The 18017-nt window shown below is 49.6% G+C and overlaps 1 protein-coding gene across 3 annotated transcripts; it reads right to left on the bottom strand.

The window, feature by feature from the left end:
- Positions 1-406: 406 nt before the first annotated feature.
- On the bottom strand, positions 407-10882 carry LOC123448423 (lipase-like). 3 transcript variants are annotated; one of them, XM_045125285.1, is made up of 10 exons: positions 10686-10882; positions 9918-9997; positions 9696-9761; positions 9556-9603; positions 9395-9462; positions 9131-9203; positions 8873-9034; positions 1233-1322; positions 913-1001; positions 407-835 (listed from the first exon to the last, which is right to left on the bottom strand). In XM_045125285.1, exons 1-10 carry the CDS (start codon positions 10798-10800, stop codon positions 646-648), a joined length of 981 nt encoding a protein of 326 aa, XP_044981220.1. In that variant the 5' UTR covers positions 10801-10882; the 3' UTR covers positions 407-645. The 3 variants fall into 3 exon arrangements, with proteins under 3 accessions (XP_044981220.1, XP_044981221.1, XP_044981219.1); XM_045125286.1 differs by having other exon boundaries at positions 1272-1322; XM_045125284.1 differs by having other exon boundaries at positions 1128-1322; positions 10686-10881.
- Positions 10883-18017: the final 7135 nt, after the last annotated feature.

The raw sequence follows: 18017 nt of genomic DNA, 5'->3' as shown, positions 1-18017 counted from the left end.
AAACCTATTTTTACGGAGAAAGACAAAACTTTTTCAAAACACTCATTGTATAGATTTTGAAAGACAATTCTATCTTAATTTTTCATACCAAGACATGCTTTTTGTTTTAAACTAGACTCTGTGCTATTAGGTTAAACCGTGTATATTCATATCATTATACACAACTTTCCACCGTGTTTCCTATTAGAGGGGACTAAACCATGGGATTTTTTTTCATCACGAACATGGCTTTAGTGTGCCTCTGCGCCATTTGGCGCAACGGGTCCACTAGTTCTCTTTATCACAAATGCATATCTGACGCCAAGGCACCTAAAGAGGCAAGACGAAATGCATAGAGAATATATAAAAATAGTTGTCAATAGGGAAGAAGAATCACAATAGGCGAGATAGAGGAAAAATCACAATATTATCAACTGTTATTATTATTATTATTTGAGCCCGTGATATCATCAGGAGCATCAATTATGACGTGCCTACAATGTCGACATATACAATTCTCACTAGAGTAAAGGGGGGCACATTCTAAAGGCAAAACCTTCCTTATCCTCAGGAGAGCTCCTACAACACCCAGTGTGTCTACATTACATGAAATATTTACACAAAACACAAAATAATATACTGTACAGTTTACCCTCAGCTTAAGGGTTAGATAGATTCCACAGGATATCGTTCCTGCAGATATCTTGATAAGATGATAGTTCCATCAACTTGAAGAATGTCACCATAGGCTGAGTTGGATGCGCCAATCACAAATTGACATGTTCCCCTCGAATCAGCATGTAGGTTAACCCCATAATACTCAAGATGATCTGCCACACTTCTCCCATAGACCGATCTATTCAAGCAAGAACAAAGCGTAAGCAAAACAGGAGGGCCATACTTTTACAACAAATGCGAGAGGCATGTCGATACCTGCTGCAGATTGGGTCCTCGCCTGAACAATCACAGACTGTCGCATTCCTAGTAACCACATTTCCTACTATGGTCTCGCGAAGCCAAACCTGAAGAAAGATAATGTGGAACAAATGTATAACTTAGAAACTAGTACTCCCTCCGTATAACTTAACAGACTCTATCTAGAAGACCATCAATTTACTGTGGTATTATTTACAAGTAACAGAATTGACCTCTCTTGCAAAGTGGTGATATGTCCATTCGCCTAGGTAATAAAAGTATGGTGGCAAATGTGGAACAATATCATTTTCATGGGTCACGCGGATTGTTCTTGGAACCTGCTCATTGAAGTATTCTGCAAAAGCAGGATTGCCTACCCGAGGCTGTCCAAAAGTTATGAGCTGAACTTTGTGTGACCCCCATTTAACCTGGAAAACAAAAGGCGAGAAATCAGTCGACTGAATCTCATATACCTACATATAATATAATATACAGGATTTATTGTGAAAAAAGGATAGCTTCATCCTTTTTTTCGAGAAAGCGCAAAAGACTTTTGCGGTTCATTGTATTGAAAAGAAGGGTTTTAGTACAATCCTCCTAGGAGGCATATTTACAAGGTGAGCACATGCACACTAGTGGACATCCCATGTTTGTGGCAAGATGGCCCGGAGCCCCAAGGCGCCCGCTCTGGCCCAGAGGGCGGCCTCTTCCTTAATCGTAGCCGCCAGGGAGGTAACCGACGGTGTTGCACCCTCAAACACGCATCCGTTGCGATGCTTCCAAATCATCCAAGGGACGAGCAAGGCAGCGGAAGCCAATCCCTTGTGCATAGGCTTAGGGGTGTCGTGTCGTGCAGAGCACCACCAGTCGTGTAGAGTGGCATCGTTATTGGGCAGCGGGCAAGAGAGGCGCAGCCATGAGAGGATCTCGTGCCACACTTCACGGCTGAAAGGGCATTTCAGGAGAAGATGATGAATCGTCTCCGTAGCCTGATCGCAAAGAGGGCAGCGCTGTGGGTGCGGCAGGTTGCGCCTCGCGAGGCGGTCGGCCGTCCAGCACCGATCGAGGTTGGCAAGCCAGTGGAAGAAGCGCACCCGAGGCGGTGCCCAGCACTTCCAGGTAAGTTTTCAAGCTTGGCATCTCGCAGAGCCCTGAAAAGTGGCAAGGTATGCGGACTTGGCGGAGTACTCGCCGTTCGCGGTCCACTTCCAGCGAATGCGGTCTGGTGCGTTAGTGAGGGCAGTTTCGGCGAGCATGTGCCAGAGGCGCAGGTATTCTCCAATCTCCGGGATGCCAATCATGCCGTGAATGTCCGTGGCCCATTGGTTCGCGTGAAGGCCGTCCGCAACAGTTCTTGACTTGCGACGCCGTTTGGGGATGAGATCAAAAAGGAGAGGCGCGATCTCTCGGATCGCACGTCCGTTGATCCATCGGTCCTCCCAGAACAGGGCGCGCTGGCCATTGCCGATAGCCATGATAGTAGAGGCGAAGAAGAGCGCGCGCTCCTCGGGCGCGAAGTGCAGGTCAAGGCCGCTCCAGGCCCTGCCAGCATCGACTCGCCTGAGCCACTGCCACCGCATGCGAAGGGCGAGGCCAGTGCGCTCGAGGTCGTGAACGCCGAGGCCCCCAAACTGGATAGGCCGGCAGACGCGCCGCCAGTTGACATGACAATTGCCTCCGTGGGCCTCGGCGCGGCCAGCCCAAAGGAATCCTCTCTCAATCTTCTCCAAGAGTTTGATGGTCTTCTTTGGCGGCGTAAGCACAAGGAGCTGATGAATGGGAATCGCGCTCAAGACAGCCTTGGCGAAAGCAAGGCGGCCGGCTTTGTTCATGAGCCAGGCCTTCCAGGAGGGCAGCTTCCCAGCGACCTTATCGACGACGGGTTGTAGTTGGGCAGCCGTGGGGCGACGCAGCGTGAGCGGGATGCCCAAGTAAGTAAGCGGGAATTCGACGATGGGGCAGCCCAGGTGCGCAACAACATGAGCAGCGTCCACGGTGTCGCAGCGGATGAGGGCCGCAACGCTCTTCTGGAAGTTCACGTGCAGGCCAGAGGCGTGTCCAAAGAGCTGCAGAATCTCCTTCACCGCCGCGATATCGTCCGGCGAGGGGTGGCACAGAAGAATTACGTCGTCGGCGTAGAGGGATATGGTGGGGATGGCGCGGCGCGGATGCAGCTGCTGCATGACTCGGAGCTCAACCGTGCGATGAAAGAGCCTGCCCAACGTATCGACAGCAAGGACGAAGAGCTGCGGGGAGACTGGATCACCTTGGCGCAGTCCACGGCGGTGCCAAATCGCTGGTCCAGGGTTGCCGTTGAGGAGAACCTTGGTGCTGGCCGACGACAGGAGAAGGGCGATCCAACCAAGGAAGCGGTTGCCGAAGCCATGGCATCGCAGCACCTCGAACAGGAAAGGCCACGAGACAGAGTCGAAAGCCCGTGCCAAGTCAAGTTTCAGAAGCACGCGAGGGGCACCCAGCTGATGCAATAGCCGTGCGGATTGACGCACTAGGATGAAGTTGTCGTGAAGACTTCGCCCGGGGATGAACGCGTTTTGGACGTTGCTGACAAGGTTGTTGAGCCTGGGAGCTAGGCGGAGCGAAAGCAGCTTGGCCAGGACCTTGGCGACGATGTGAATTAGGCTTACGGGCCTATAATCACCCAGGCCAGTGGCCTCGGCGCGCTTGGGGAGGAGCGTGATCAGCGCCTGGTTAAGGCAGCTAAACCCTCGTCCACGCAGCGCGTAAATCTGGTCGAAGACGCATCGAAGGTCATGCTTGATGATCTGCCAACAGGATCGGAGGAACTCCGTGGTGAAGCCGTCGGGGCCGGGCGCCTTGCGGGACGGCATGCTTTTGATGGCTTGCCAAATCTCATCCTCGCTGAATGGCGCGTCAAGGTCTTCCAGGTTTGAGGGCTCGATGAATTGCGACAGGCTAATGGTGCAGTCACGCTGCATGTCCGTCCCAATCCGGCTGTCAAAGTGCTCGAAAGTGGCCGCGGCCATGTCGTTAGGATCGGTGATAACGGCGCCGTCGACAGAGATGCCATGTATCCGGTTCTTCTGCTTGCGGTATGCGCACTGGCGATGGTAGAATGTAGTGTTCGCGTCGCCATCTCTGAGGGAGGCAATGGGAGCGCGCTGCCGGGCGATCGTCCGCTCAAGGGAAGCAAGGCCAAGGTAAGAGAGCTTGAGTTGACGACGCAGCCAGTCCTCATGCGGTGATAGGGCCCGTTGCTCTTGCGCGGCGTCGAAGCGGAGCAGCAGCTCACGAGAGATCGCAAGCTAGTCTCGCACGTTACCAACGGAACGCGCGCTCCAGCTGGTGAGCTTGCGCGCTGTGGCCTGCATGCGCCGCATGAACCGCTGGAACGGGTCGGCATCATCCACCGAATGCCACGAGGCCGCCACGATCTCCGGGAAACCGGCGAGACGAGTCCAGTACTCCTCGAAGTGGAATCGTAGACGCGTTGCTGGGAGTGGCGAACAGTCGAGCAAGAGGGGGGAGTGATCCGAGACGACCGAGGCCAGGCAACGCAGGTGGCATTCGCTGTGCCGCTCATCTCAGTCCGTGGAGCACAACACCCGATCGAGATGGACCATGGTGGGCGGGTTCTGCTCGTTGGACCATGTATAGTGCCGGCCGCTGAGGTAAATCTCTTTGAGTGCGAGGTCGTTGAGAACGCGACGGAACCGCCCCATCATTCTCCGATTGAGATTGTCGTTGTTCTTGTCTTCGTCACGGTAGATCATATTGAAGTCCCCGCAGATGAGCCATGGCCCCGGGCATGCGTCGCGGACGTCGCGAATCTCCTGCAGAAAAGCTATCTTGGCGTTGTTGTCCTGGGGGCCATAGACGATAGATAGCCACCACGGCAAGCTCGTGCTACCAGGTGTCTTAACCCGGGCGGAGATGGTATTGGTGGTGAACATCGGGTCCGTGATCGTCACGTCCCGGCTCTTCCACGCCAGTAGTATCCCTCCACGGGTGTCGTTCGCTGGGAGATAAACATATTCATCAAACTCAGAGCCCAACGTCTCAAGGACAATCGACGAGTAGACGAATTCCATTTTAGTCTCTTGGAAGCAAGCGATCGAAGCGCTGGAAGTTACAACTAGCGAGCGAACTGCCGTACGTCTGGCACGGGCATTGAGGCCGCGAACGTTCCAGTTGATGATTTTGAGGCCATGATCCATTAGGCAGAGGTCGACAAATGGGCACGCGACGGCGCGGCTAGGCCTCGATCGGGCTGCCCGATATCACCGTGGTGACAGGCGCCGTGGACGGGTCGGCGGGCAGCGCGCGGCCAACGAGCGCGGCAATGGCCGTCAACACAGCATGTGAGAGGGGCGCAGCAAAGACCCCATCATAAGCCTTCATAGCCTCGGCGGAGATCACCTGATCGGTGCCAATGATGCCGAGGGTGCGCAGTATCTGGACCTGCGCACGGCGCTCAGCGGTGGGCGGCACGCCGGGCTTGCTCTTCACAGCGGTGGCGGATCGTCCGCGGCGCGGCGAGAAGTTCAGGGGTTGTCGGCGACGTTTGCATCCGGGGTTGGGGAGGGCAGAGCAAGTCTGCTTAGTTGCCGCGGCGAGGAAGTCTCCAAGGGTCCAGGAGCTGACAGAGGCCGGCTGTCTGGTACGTCGCAGAGTGATTGGCGGCGTGGCAAAGCGCCCTGCGCTGCGCATCTGAGGCGCATGGGACGCAGGGGTGGATTGCGGCGTTGGCGGGCTTGGGGAAGCGGGCCTGTTGGCATGGGCATCAGGAGGCGTGGGCCTTGGCAGTATGCTCCTGGGCCGCGGGGGAGGGGCAACCCAAGTCAGCGTCCCCGATGGCAGCGGCAGGAGGGGGCGAAGGCGCGATGGATGGGGTCCCACCACTCGCGTCCCACGTTGGCGAGGAGAGGGTGCCATGCAGATCCGGCAGGGCCGCGGGGGTGGACGCGGGCACTGCATCATGCGTTGTAGTGGCGGGGCCGGCATGCAAAGCAGCAGATGGCACATCAGCCACAGGAGCTGACGAGGGCGAAGCATCGCTTTGTCCCAACAGCGGATCAGCCTCGGGAGCCACAGGTGGTGAGTCCGGGACCTCATTGGCAGAGGATGAGCCGTCCGGATCCCCAAAAGCGCAAGCATTGGCCGTGGTGGGTCCATCGCCCGAGGGGGTGTCTCCCTGCGCGCTAGGCGACGCGCACGACCGGGTCGTTGCGGGCCCGACTACAGGAGGAGGGCGGGCGGGCGCCAATAGGCAGGTGCCAGCTGTCGGGGTGGCAAGGACCAACGGTGGGGTGGGCGACCCGGTCGGCCTGGGATCCGCTGCAGTTGCAGCTTTGGCCAGCGTCGCCTGAATCCTGGCGCGCTTTTTCTTTCCCCCACGCTTTCCTCTTTTGGCTTTGCGACAAGGCGGGTGGGTCCCAGCCTGGGGCCATGCATCCATGCATCTGGCATGGGACGGTACGGGCGGAGGCGCATGCACAACCGCGGCGGCGCGGGACGCCGGCCAGCCAGGGTCGACCGCCTCGCCATCGGCCCGTAGGCGGCCTCTGGAGCAAGTCCAGCCGGCAGAGTCTACTGCCATGCCGTCGGCGCGTTCGTCGGGGGCGGAGGTTGGTCGGCGACGTTTCCGGCCACGACGGCGTTGCTGCTCGCGTCCACGACCACGGCCTGCAGGGTCATGCGTGCTGCCATGAGCCTCACCATCACCATTGCCATCGCCATTGGTAGCATCGTCAACCGCCCTGGGAAGGGCGACGGATCTCACTAGCCGGATGGAGATAGGGTACTCCAGGGTGCGGACGGCCGGAGGCAGGTCAGGCCGGATGGCGGGGACGTGCTCGACAATCTCCAGGATGGCATCCTGGCGAATGGAGGCCAGGTCTCGCACGCGCCCGGTGAGCCGGAATGCGGCAAGGTCAGTGCGGGAACGCGTGTCCGGGTGCAGCCGCTCAACCCAACAGCCAGTCCCGAGGATGTGCTCGGCCGTGGACAGGTGCCATGCCTGCGCCGGGATGCCGCGGAGCTCGAGCTGCACAGAGTATGCGAAGCTCCCAGCAGTGGCGTGGGCGAGCTTGCACCAGGGGCGAAGCAGCAGGGAGAAGCGGGCGGCGTTGATGAGGTGGTCGCCGGCCATCCGGTCCATGATCAGCCGCGAGGAGAAGATGATGAGGAAGTCCTCCGGGCCGTGCTTGTGCACGGTGAAGTCTCCGGGCTGCAGATCGAACATGGCGTGCAAGGAAGCCTCCACGTCGGCCGGTGAGACAGGGGCCTGGTGCCGGTGATGGTGGCCACCATGCCACGTGCAAGCACCTCCTCCACTTCCTCCATCTCGATGGAACGAGCGATGGTGACACGTGCCGGCGCGGGGGCGGGCAGCTGGGGCGGTGCGGTGTTGCGAGGCGGAGCGGCGTCGCGGGGGAGTTGAGGAGGGAGGTTCCGCGGCGGGGAGTTAGGCATCGGCCGGTGAACCGCCGGAGGCTGCGCACGGTGGTCACCGGGCAGCCGTGTCTCGCAGCAGCTGGACTCGTGGCCGGAGATGAGACAGCGGCGGCAGCGCACGGGGTTGGTGCAGGCTCGCACCCGGTGTCCGTCTTCCAGGCACCTAAAGCACAGGCCGGCGACTTCCTCGGGCGACGGGCTGCGGCGGCGGCGCTGGGAAGGAGGGGTGGCCGCGCGACGCACGCGCGGGTGACGGTTCCTCCACCGCGGCTGCTGGAATCCATCGGCGTCGAGTACAGGGCCTCGAGACGCACGGTGGACTTCCGAGCGCGGTCCTAGGCGGGCGGCGGCAGGAACGCGGGCGGCCAGCGCGATCGAGCGGAGCGGCACCAGGGCCGAGGAAGCAGGGACCGGGCGCGGCGCGGCCGGCGACGGGGGGCCGTGCGGGGCCGGCGGGGTGCTGACGACCTCGCGGTAGGAGCGCGAGTCTGAGGATTCGCCCGCAGAGCCGCTCCAGCGGATGCGACCGTCGGGGCTGGAGTCGCCGGAGCGGGCGTCGGCGGAGGCCATGGCCGGAGGGAGGGGGAGGGGGAGGGCTACCGGCGGGGATTTGACGGCGGCGAGGCTGGTGGGCTAGGCTAGGGAACGGGCGGGGAGCGGGAGGGACATCCATCTGTCAGGATAGCTTCATCCTTGCTTTCTTGGATTTACATTCAATGTGAAAACGCATGATCCACATTGGACATATGAAATAATCTTTCCTGCTTATAAACATTGGAGTTGGAGGTGGGTTCACATGCGGGACCACATAAATAAACAAATGCACTATCCACATGTGAGACTAGCAACCTTCTATAAGACATAAATAAACAAGTGTTACTTTTACTAGGCGTGAGACCTATCTTAAATAAACAAATACACTACTATCCTATGTGAGAATAACATTCTTGTAAAAAACACAAATCATAAATGCAAGTATGCCTCCAATTCAAGATCATGTTCTTGATTTTAGTTTCTCTGCCCGACCAATTATTTTGGTTCCATGTCATAGCAGAAGAGGGCAAACAAATTACAATTCAATGCGTCGATAAATGATGTCCTCCTATCTAATATTTGATCTTGTGCATTTAACTTACTCACGCCCATTCTCCTATGTTCCAAATTCAAAATGTATCTCACTATAAATCTTGTGAAGGACCTACTATGGTCACTTGAGACTCTTTAGCGACTGCAACATGATCTTTTGTTATATTCATGCTTTCTTTTTAATCGTGAATCATGCAACAGCCGCAAGACACCATCATCCTACAATCATCTTATGATGATCTCCCAAGCCAATGATAATTCCTTAATTTTTATGGTTTCGTAGCAACGCATGGGAATTGTGCTGGTTTAGATCAAAATCGGAATTCAGCTTTTTATGGCATGTAAACTGAAAAACCAATCCTGCATGTACTTCCATAACATCCCACAGAAAGTACCCAGAATTGAGGATACATGTCCAAGTAACACACGAAGATACATATTGCTCAAAGGTACTTACGGAAAGATCAAGGGCGCAAAATGAAGCTAAAGCCCCTCCCATAGAGTGACCTACAACATTTATGGGTAGTCTTCCATATATCTTCCATGCCCACTGAACAGATTTCAAGATCTCATGCCGCAGAGTTGTATTATAATATGCAGAATAAAATCCATGGTGGACCTGCAACATGAGAAAGAAAACATAAGGTGAACAAGTGATTTCAAACTCATTTATATTTCGTAAAAAAAAAAATTGACCGGTGGAGATTGGAGATACCATTGCATTAGGCATGCCTGGATAAGTTACATCTAGCTGCTTCCAGAAGAGATCCTCAATCCAATTTGAGGCGCTTCAAAAGTATTTTTTGATGTTGGAATGAATGGTTATGAGCAATATATTATGCATTATATTTTAAAGTAAACACTATTATGTCTAGAAACTATTCGTTAGAATAGGCGCAGATGAAAGATGTGCCTACATGGTATAAATTTTGGTAAGCAGCAGCAAGTTATATGTAACATAACCAGCAACTTTTTGTACCTGTGTTCTTGGGTGCCTCTAAAAGCAATTATTATGGATTGTGGATCAGGGGCAACTCCAACAAAAGCCTGCTCAAAATTGTTAGTTTTATATACGAGCATAATTGTCATTTAAAACATGCAAGAAGATCATGAGAAGCCGTGAACACAAAAATAACGAACCTGGAGACATTTCTCTATATCTACAATGATCTCGATCATCTCAAAACCCTACGTTAATAATCAAACAAAGAACGTAGTTATGACCAGTTTGTACAAGCAGCATAAGATGCCAAGTCTAGTTTTGGTTTCATGGGTTGTACCTTTGTGTGACCTTCACACCTTGGACAAGTCCATGTCAAAAGTGAGGTTAGATCGGATGTATACACCTGGGGTTCATTTAGGCAAGCCAAGTCATAAAAAGATTCTTCGAGTCACGCAAGGATATTCACGTCACAGAACTTAACTAGCTAGGAGTTTGAGGAACTAATTTGAGCAGTTAAACAAATTACGTGCTAGCATATATGGTTCAAAGAGGAACTTACAGCAGATGCATATTCGACAAGAACATGAGCAAGAGTACTATTGTAAGAGTAACCACCATCAGATTGCTTCATCCTGAGCTCTGCATTGCGCAAAGAAAGTGTAAACAACTTTATGCAACATTATGCAAAACAATGAAGGGCAACATTTTCTGGATAGCAGTTCAAGGAATATACATATCAGATATTAGTTGTTTTGTCATATCCAACAACATTTTCCAGTCTCAGAAAGGATAAGAAGGTAGCCGACTGATCTCACCTTTCATGCATGGTTGTTTCTATGAGCACAGGCGCTATGTAGTTAATATTATATCAAGGCACACATCGCTTCCTATATTACGGTATTTCTTGGTGACACGATAGTATGCAAGTGAATATGCCAAGCAAACATCTGAACTGGAGAACACATGAAGCACCTGAACTTTACTGTCCCCAACTAAATTTCCCACAGATTACACGAAATCTGTTGCTCTAGCAGTCCCTGTACTAGAGTTTTCACCTTAGCATTCCATTCATCAATTCCTGCCTAATTAACTTAAGATTTCCTAAATCACTTCTATATTGTCCTCTTCTCGCATTGCTCCCAGCACAGCCGGTGGAACTAACTCCTGTAAACTCGCTCGATTTTTCCTCAACCCCAATTACAAATCGGGCGGAACCAGCTACAATCATGGCACGGAACCACGTGCACAGGATACGCGTAGCAATGAAGCGTTTCATCTACGGAAGCAAGAACCGGTGGATGGGACAAAAAAGTCAAGAGATCGTCACCTCCTCCTTCCACCGCCGCCGTTGCTGCCCCCGCGGGAGAGAGCACGAGAAGAAGAAGTCCCGTAAGGGCCAGCAGTACCTCCGCCGCGGTCGCCGCCCGCCTCAGCGGCGCCATCGCCGACGTCTCTTTCTTTCCCTCTCTCAGCAGCACCAAACGGAAAAGAGCAAGGAAGAGGACGGGAAAGTAGGAGCAAAAATTAGAATTTCTTATGAGGCTGTTACGTGACACTGTGAAACGGTTGACAGGGACTCGGATCCGTGAAACGTCGCCTCCTTGGAGCATACTAGTAATGCACGTGCAACGCAAGTTTTGATTAACATCAAATAATTTTTATAATAATTGTGTAATATTTACATCTGTTTTAATGTTACGTACTTAATTACCAATCATATTACGAGCGTTTATGCAAATTTAATGACGTATCACAGAAGCAATATGTGCTTTAGTAAAAAAAAAGTAAATATAGATATAGATAAATACTTTTTTTTGAAAAAAAAGAGTAGACACGTCGAGGACATATACCAAATTCTAAATAATCAATGGATATGTGATGCCGTGTCAATCCTCTTTGTTGATGTGCACACCGAAGAAAGAAGCCGTGATCTTCGAGCCTTTGTCGTCACAAGAATCTGCATGGGACGCATCAATAATGTTTCTAGTCAGCGTGTCACCATTTCCTTGACTGTATCAACGATGTGCAATCCTCCGTTGATTGATGCATAGTTAGTTGCACAACTTGATACTATGCAGCTGCTTTCTATTCGGCGGGTATCCACTCGTCTTTGTTGGCAAAAATATTGCAGGCGTACTTGAGCTATGTGGCGTCTCTCGAGATTGTGGCTCCCCGCTTGGAGCAAAACGTGCTTGGTCCGAAGCATATGAGTGGACAGCTCACTAACAAAACAAAAACAACAACATTGCACTCAATTACTTTATTACTCATAGTAAGCTTACGCGTGCAACGCACGTCTCAAGCATTAATCCAATAAAATTAACATATTATTGGACGTAATCATGCAATCGGTCTTGTTTATGCACAGGGACAGAATGGCGTCTCTCTCCTCATTCCTGGTGGGTACAATACACATCATCACACTTCACAATGGCTACATGACCCAGTGTGAATATTACTCCAAAACCACAGCTGTGCTCACTCCTATCTACAAACAATTCTCATAAAATGTTTTTACCATTGTCACCTTACAGTCACTCGATACCTTCATCCAAACAGCCATGACCGCTTTGTCGAGTGTTCATGCCCCCATTCTTCTTCTTGGTCTCCTAGTCTATGGCGTTCGCGATGGAAATGGTGAGGGCGATGGGCAGAAAATACCCGGGCCTCTCAAAGAACTTGGCTTGTTGAAGAATCCCATCAATGTCACCAAAATTATACACAGTGAGGATGACATGGCTCTTCAGCCCAGTGAGTACCAGCCAAGGCCAGTTACTGCCAGTCCATGTTGTTCACCTCCCAGCTATCCACTCCATCAATTTTGTGGCTCCCTTTGGCGCAATCGGTTGCCGCATAACTATAGTGTATAAATCAGTGTGATGAAAAATGAAAACATGTATGCTTTTGAAAACTATAGATGACAAGGTACAACTGCACATATAGTATGCACGGAAGAATAGAGGAGGTAGCATGCCTCGTTATTCTCTAGAAAATCGACAATACTCCGTGTATAATAAGAGTTCAACCTCTAGATTTACATATCATTAGTGCTTTAGTAGTCCATGACTTACCACAACCATAGCAAAATTGATGGAAAACTCCTGAATGAATCGTATGTACCTGTTTATTAATTACCATATCACACGTAGAGTGTTGTTCTGTAAAGTAATATCTTCCAATTCCAAGTAACCTTTATGAGTCCTTTATTAAAACAGAATGTACTTAACTAAGAATGTACTTAACTAATTTTACGAGCAATAGCACATTGATGATGTAAACTGAATTCTCACCTGAAGTCTGATGCCAATATGCTTGCATGGCAGTTCTTCATCACTTCAAATCTTTTCCAATATAAAGGGAAATGCTGGCAGATGCCAATATTTTTGCCCAACAGTATGTATTTATGGGCTATTACAGAACTATATAGGTCAGCCACTCCATGAGAAATAAACTGAGCTAAGAAAGATTATGAAAAAACACTGAAGTTTAGATACTGCGACTTAGCACTAATAAGAGCTGTGGTAACCAATATTTTCATAAACTATATGTCTACACCTCACCTGCAGGCGTCTTATTCTAAAATTGATGGTGAAAAGTGCATACCCCTGCCTTTCGTAAAAGTAATGGAATATGAATCAGTACAAAAAATCATTCGCGTATGAATTGCTGTGCATTGTTATGCATCTAGGATTTTGGAACACAACATGCAATAGAAAATGGTTACCTTGTAATTAAGTGGAGATCATTTCGGCAAATAAAAGTAGGTTGTTGTATCTGGGCCTCGCCCGAACACAACCTGCAATAGAAAATGGTGTCAAGAAAGAGAGAAATTAATCTATTATGCTGCTTTTAATATAAGAAATAAGCTTCAAGGTATGTGTAGTCCATAATTATTTTATGAAACTTGGTTTAATCTCTCAGGTTTGCAATTTGTTCACCAGCATCCAACCTTCTTTGGTGTCAAAGGTAATAAATAATATTGAGCCAAAAGGGGTCATTTGAGGGCTGAAATGGGCCAGGGTTCTTTAAAACGAGCCAGGGTCATTTGGGTAACCAGCTAGTTCCATATGAATTTCCAAACCCTGAATAGAAATACTACAGAGGAGATGAATGTAGACATTTGAACCATCAATACTGAAGGAGCGAGAATAAAATGCAGCATGAGATAGAAAATATTAGTACTTACAGCTTCACTGCAGCTCAAAAGAAGACTGACTAATGCTTTCCACTGCATACACGCCTCCGGTGACTGTCCCATCTACACAACTCAAATACATTAGAGAATAGATCCACATAATAAATAAGACGCACTATCAATTGTTTGGTTTTGCTTGCCATACCATAAACGCTATGAATGAGAACTATAACTCCCCCAAGAGTAAATCTTCTTGGCCTTGATAATTTTTGGCCAGGACATTCTCCAGCAAGCTTGTCTGAGATGAGAAGTAGAATAGACTCGTCAACAAATATAGGTACAGCTTGTCAACTCAGTGTTTTCTACTCATGGGAACCTATAAGAGGAATCAATTTGAGCAAAACACCAGTAGCGGCAAGCTATGATGCTTATTTGCAGATTATAGTATAATTGATGGAATTGTGATTGAATGGACAAAAGGCAGCAAACTAATGTTTTCCCATTGCTTTTAGTTGCTGTGCTAACTACTCCCTCCATCCCACAATATAAGAGCGTTTGTAAGGTAACATAGTTTGCAAAACGCTCATATTGTGGGACGAAGGGAGTACAATTGTGGTCTCTACTATTCAAACTCAGGTTGTTGCGTCCGCATGTAGCGCCAAACATTTCATTGTTCAAATTGTAATAAAGATGTGTTCACATCAGACAAGGTATTGCTGCAGGAAATATATTGTGGGAAAAGGAAGATATAACAAACCAGGTACATGCTAATAAGATTAGTTGTACCAAACAATATAATAAGAACATTACTCTGTCCAAATTCAGCAAAGTCAGCTTATCTGCAGAAATGTTCATGTGTTTAACCGAAGCAGGGATAGTTGTGTAGTAGCATCCTCTCCGCCCAGGCTGTGCGGGGGCTTTCTTTGCAAATTTGTCCTCTCTAAGTTGTTCCATCAATTGTCTCTCCATCTCTGTTTGGGGAGCTCTATCCATCCATGATGTCTCTAATGCAATTGTAATTTCTCCACCGATTGGCTCTGTACAAATCAACACACATACTTGTAAACATCTATAAACATTCCAGTGATTACAAGGACAATGAGCCATCCTTTAAAATCCGCAACCATTCTTGAATCCTATAAATCTATGGTACCATCCATCAACAGGAAGAACATAAGTCAAATGATATGAAAAAAGGAGGCGAAAGTGGGCTTTCCTTGCTGCTGTAGATTGGTGTAGGTTCAGAGGACAACTGCTGCTGGGCGTGCAGAATTTTCAGTGAAGGGATCTCGACATGCTCCTCTCTTGCATTGGCAACCTCCTCCAGTCCAGATGTGATCCCAACCTAGTGCTGAGCCGCCACAGCCAACGTCGTCTCCTCTTCTGCAGCAGCAATTTCTTGTGGTCATGTGAGGCAAGACAAGGCGCTCAAAAGGCTGCATCATTTGGGTCAACATGAGTTGATGAGAAATCCAGAACTTTTCACAAAACAAAAAGTTGCTTGAACAATCTGAATAATATTTGTGCCCACATATCCCGGGTCTCCCGGAGGGCTTGAGCTCAAGTAGCTTGAGCATGTGCTCCTGATTTGGTCGCGGTGGAGACAATCTCCTTTCCTCACAAAGGACCCGCATCCTTTCCCTGAACCCCGCATGCCGGCGAGGCCCCGAACTCCTCGAAGGGCACCAACGACGTCGCGTGCGGTTGCGGGCGAAGGTGAGATCGCCCTTGACCTCAAACTCGCGGCGCTCCTCCTCCTCGATGAGTAGATCGGCGGACGGCGGAGGCAGAACCGAGTGTGCGGCGGCGGGTGCGGCGGCGGAATCTAGTGGCGTGGCGGCGGCAGCAACAACGGAACCGAGCGGCACGGCAGCGAGTGCGCGGGGGCGGCGGCGGAACCGGGTGGCGCAGCGGCGAGCGCGGGGCAGAATCGAACGCGCGGTGGTGGCGGCAGAACCGAGCGGCACGGGGCGCGTATGCGGAAGCAGTCCAGCGTAAGATGGTGGAGTTTGTTTTTTGAGAAACGAGGGAGGGTTAGTAGCGAGGGAATCAGAGTATCGTTAATATGTGTTTTCGTTAGCGACGAGAAGTTTCGTTAACAATGTTTTTAGGCCCTTGATGGTGTAATCAGACGGTCCAGATCTGTAGTTGGATCTGCCCTCTCGTGCTTTTAATAGTACAGATATAATGGTTGATAAAATAGTTTATCTTAAACTAGCAAAAAGGTATGTGCGTTGTAACGGAAGAAAAGAATACCATTCACTTTTAATTTTAAAAATGGTCTATAATTTAGGTATTTGTACCTACGACCTAAACAAAGATGATGTTAGACTACAAAAAATGCAGTTCAAGATTCCACAGGTCTTTTATTTAAACACGACTTGCATGTAGATTTAATAAATACAAAGAAATGGTCAAGTGATCTTCAATGTCGTCTCCAATCCTCATTTTGCTGAGATGTTCATTCACAATCCAGATCAGTACCGGTATGAATGAAAAACAAACAATGCATTATTGATTAAGATTGCATCATATATAGTAAGTTGTAAATGTTTAACAGGTAAAATAACATCATATTCAGATTCTACATATTTTTTAATCAAAATCCATATATAACATGTTAAATTTTGAGTTACGATTTAAAAGATATGAGTATTTAAAATAATATTTGATATGTACTACATGTTTAATGTTAAAAATATCAAGGGGTTTTCTATAAAATAACATGACAGACTAAGAATATATATTTCTTTTATTAGTAGGTATAGATTTTGTATATAATTTAGAGATGACAAAAAATATCTTACAATGGATCACCTCTTAGCTTTATTTTCAATAACTAGCTATTCCTAAAAATATGGCGAGACATATTGTGCTAAGAGATCATCTCTTGTTCTCTCTTAAATAAGACAAGACAAAACTTTTTTTATGAATTCTCTCTCCTCCATCTCATCATTTATCCTACATGGCACTCTTAAGATAACACCATTGTACATGCCCTTAAGAGCCTCAACCCGCGCCCCTAACAGGTTCCCACGGTTTTTTTCCATCGGTACTAAAAAAATCAGCCCAAGGTCGTTGATTTTCGCCGATTAGATCCATTTTTAGGCCCGACGATCCCATGCTGAACCCAGTGCGCTCGGGGGTGCTTGGGGACTCCGACGGAAGGGAAAACGACGCTTGGGACGTCATTGTCACGGAAAAACGGTTTTCCACCTCCAGATCCCCCCACGCGCATTACACCTTTCATTGTTGTGTCGATCCTGGCGCCGTGCACCTACCTACCGCTGCTAGAAAGGCCATCTCCCCGACAAGAAAGGAAGGGTTCACTGCGGCTTCGCCCCTGCTTCTGGGTGAGCTTTTCCGGTGCTCCGGCCACGCAAGTGGCTGCGCGTGTGCCACACCCGCCAGGCGTTCGCGGCACTGCTGGAGGAGGAAGCTGATGCCGACGCACGGGACGAAGAGCACCTCATGGTCCTCATCGCTCTAGTCGTCTTGTTTGCGGGCAACGTAAAGCCGCGACGAGGTGGCTCGGTGCCGGGCCTGCTGAAGGCAAAGCAGAGGCATCAACTGGAAGCTATTGCTTGCTCTACACCGATTACTTCGCCGACGCTGCTCTGTACGGCAACAAAGTATTTCGGCATCGTTATCGGATGAGCCGGAAGCTCTTCCTCAGGATTGTGAATTCCATCAGGGAGTTCGACATCTACTTCAAGTGCAAAAAGGATTGCACCGGCAGACTTGGATTCACCTCACTCCAGAAGTGCACGAGAGCTATAACGATGCTTGCATACGGAGCTCCCGGTGATATTCTAGAAGACTATGGACGCATGGCTGAGTCCACCACCATCGAGTGTTAGTACAAGTTTTGCAAGGCAGTGATGGCAGTGTTTGGACCTCAATACTTGCGATCACCCAATGCTGAAGACACTGCTTGGATCCTAGCACAAAATGCCGCAAGTGGAATTTCTGGGATGCTTGGAAGTATCGACTGCATGCATTGAAAATGGAAAAACTGTCAATTTGCTTGATAGGGGATGTACAAAGGCAGCAAAGGAGGTTGCAGTGTGGTATTTAAGGAAGTGGCCACACAAGACCTCTGTATTTGGCACTCCTTCTTTGGTATGCCAGGAACTCATAATGACATCAATGTACTGCAGTGCTCGAATGTCTTCACCAAACTTGTTGAAGGTCATGCTCCTCCTGTTAACTACGAGGTCAATGTGCACCACTACAGCAAGGGATACTACCTAGCAGATGGCATCTATCCTAGATGGTCCACATTTGTGAAGACTATCTCAAACCCTGCGTCAGGAGGCAAGAACTCCTACTTTGCCAAGCGCCGAGAAGCTTGAAGAAAGAATGTCGAGCGGGCATTTGGTGTGCTCCAATCTCGATTTGCTGTTGTCCGGTACCCCGCTCAGACCTGGTTGAAAGATCAAATGTGGGAAGTCATGACTTGCTATGTCATCTTGCACAACATGATCATTAAGAGCGAGCAGGAAGAGCGAGTGTTTGACACTG

This window comes from Hordeum vulgare, chromosome 4H (assembly GCF_904849725.1).
Source record: "Hordeum vulgare subsp. vulgare chromosome 4H, MorexV3_pseudomolecules_assembly, whole genome shotgun sequence".
NCBI lineage: Eukaryota > Viridiplantae > Streptophyta > Magnoliopsida > Poales > Poaceae > Hordeum > Hordeum vulgare.
Note: the sequence above shows the minus strand (reverse complement) of the source record. Positions and strands in the feature narration are given on the sequence as shown.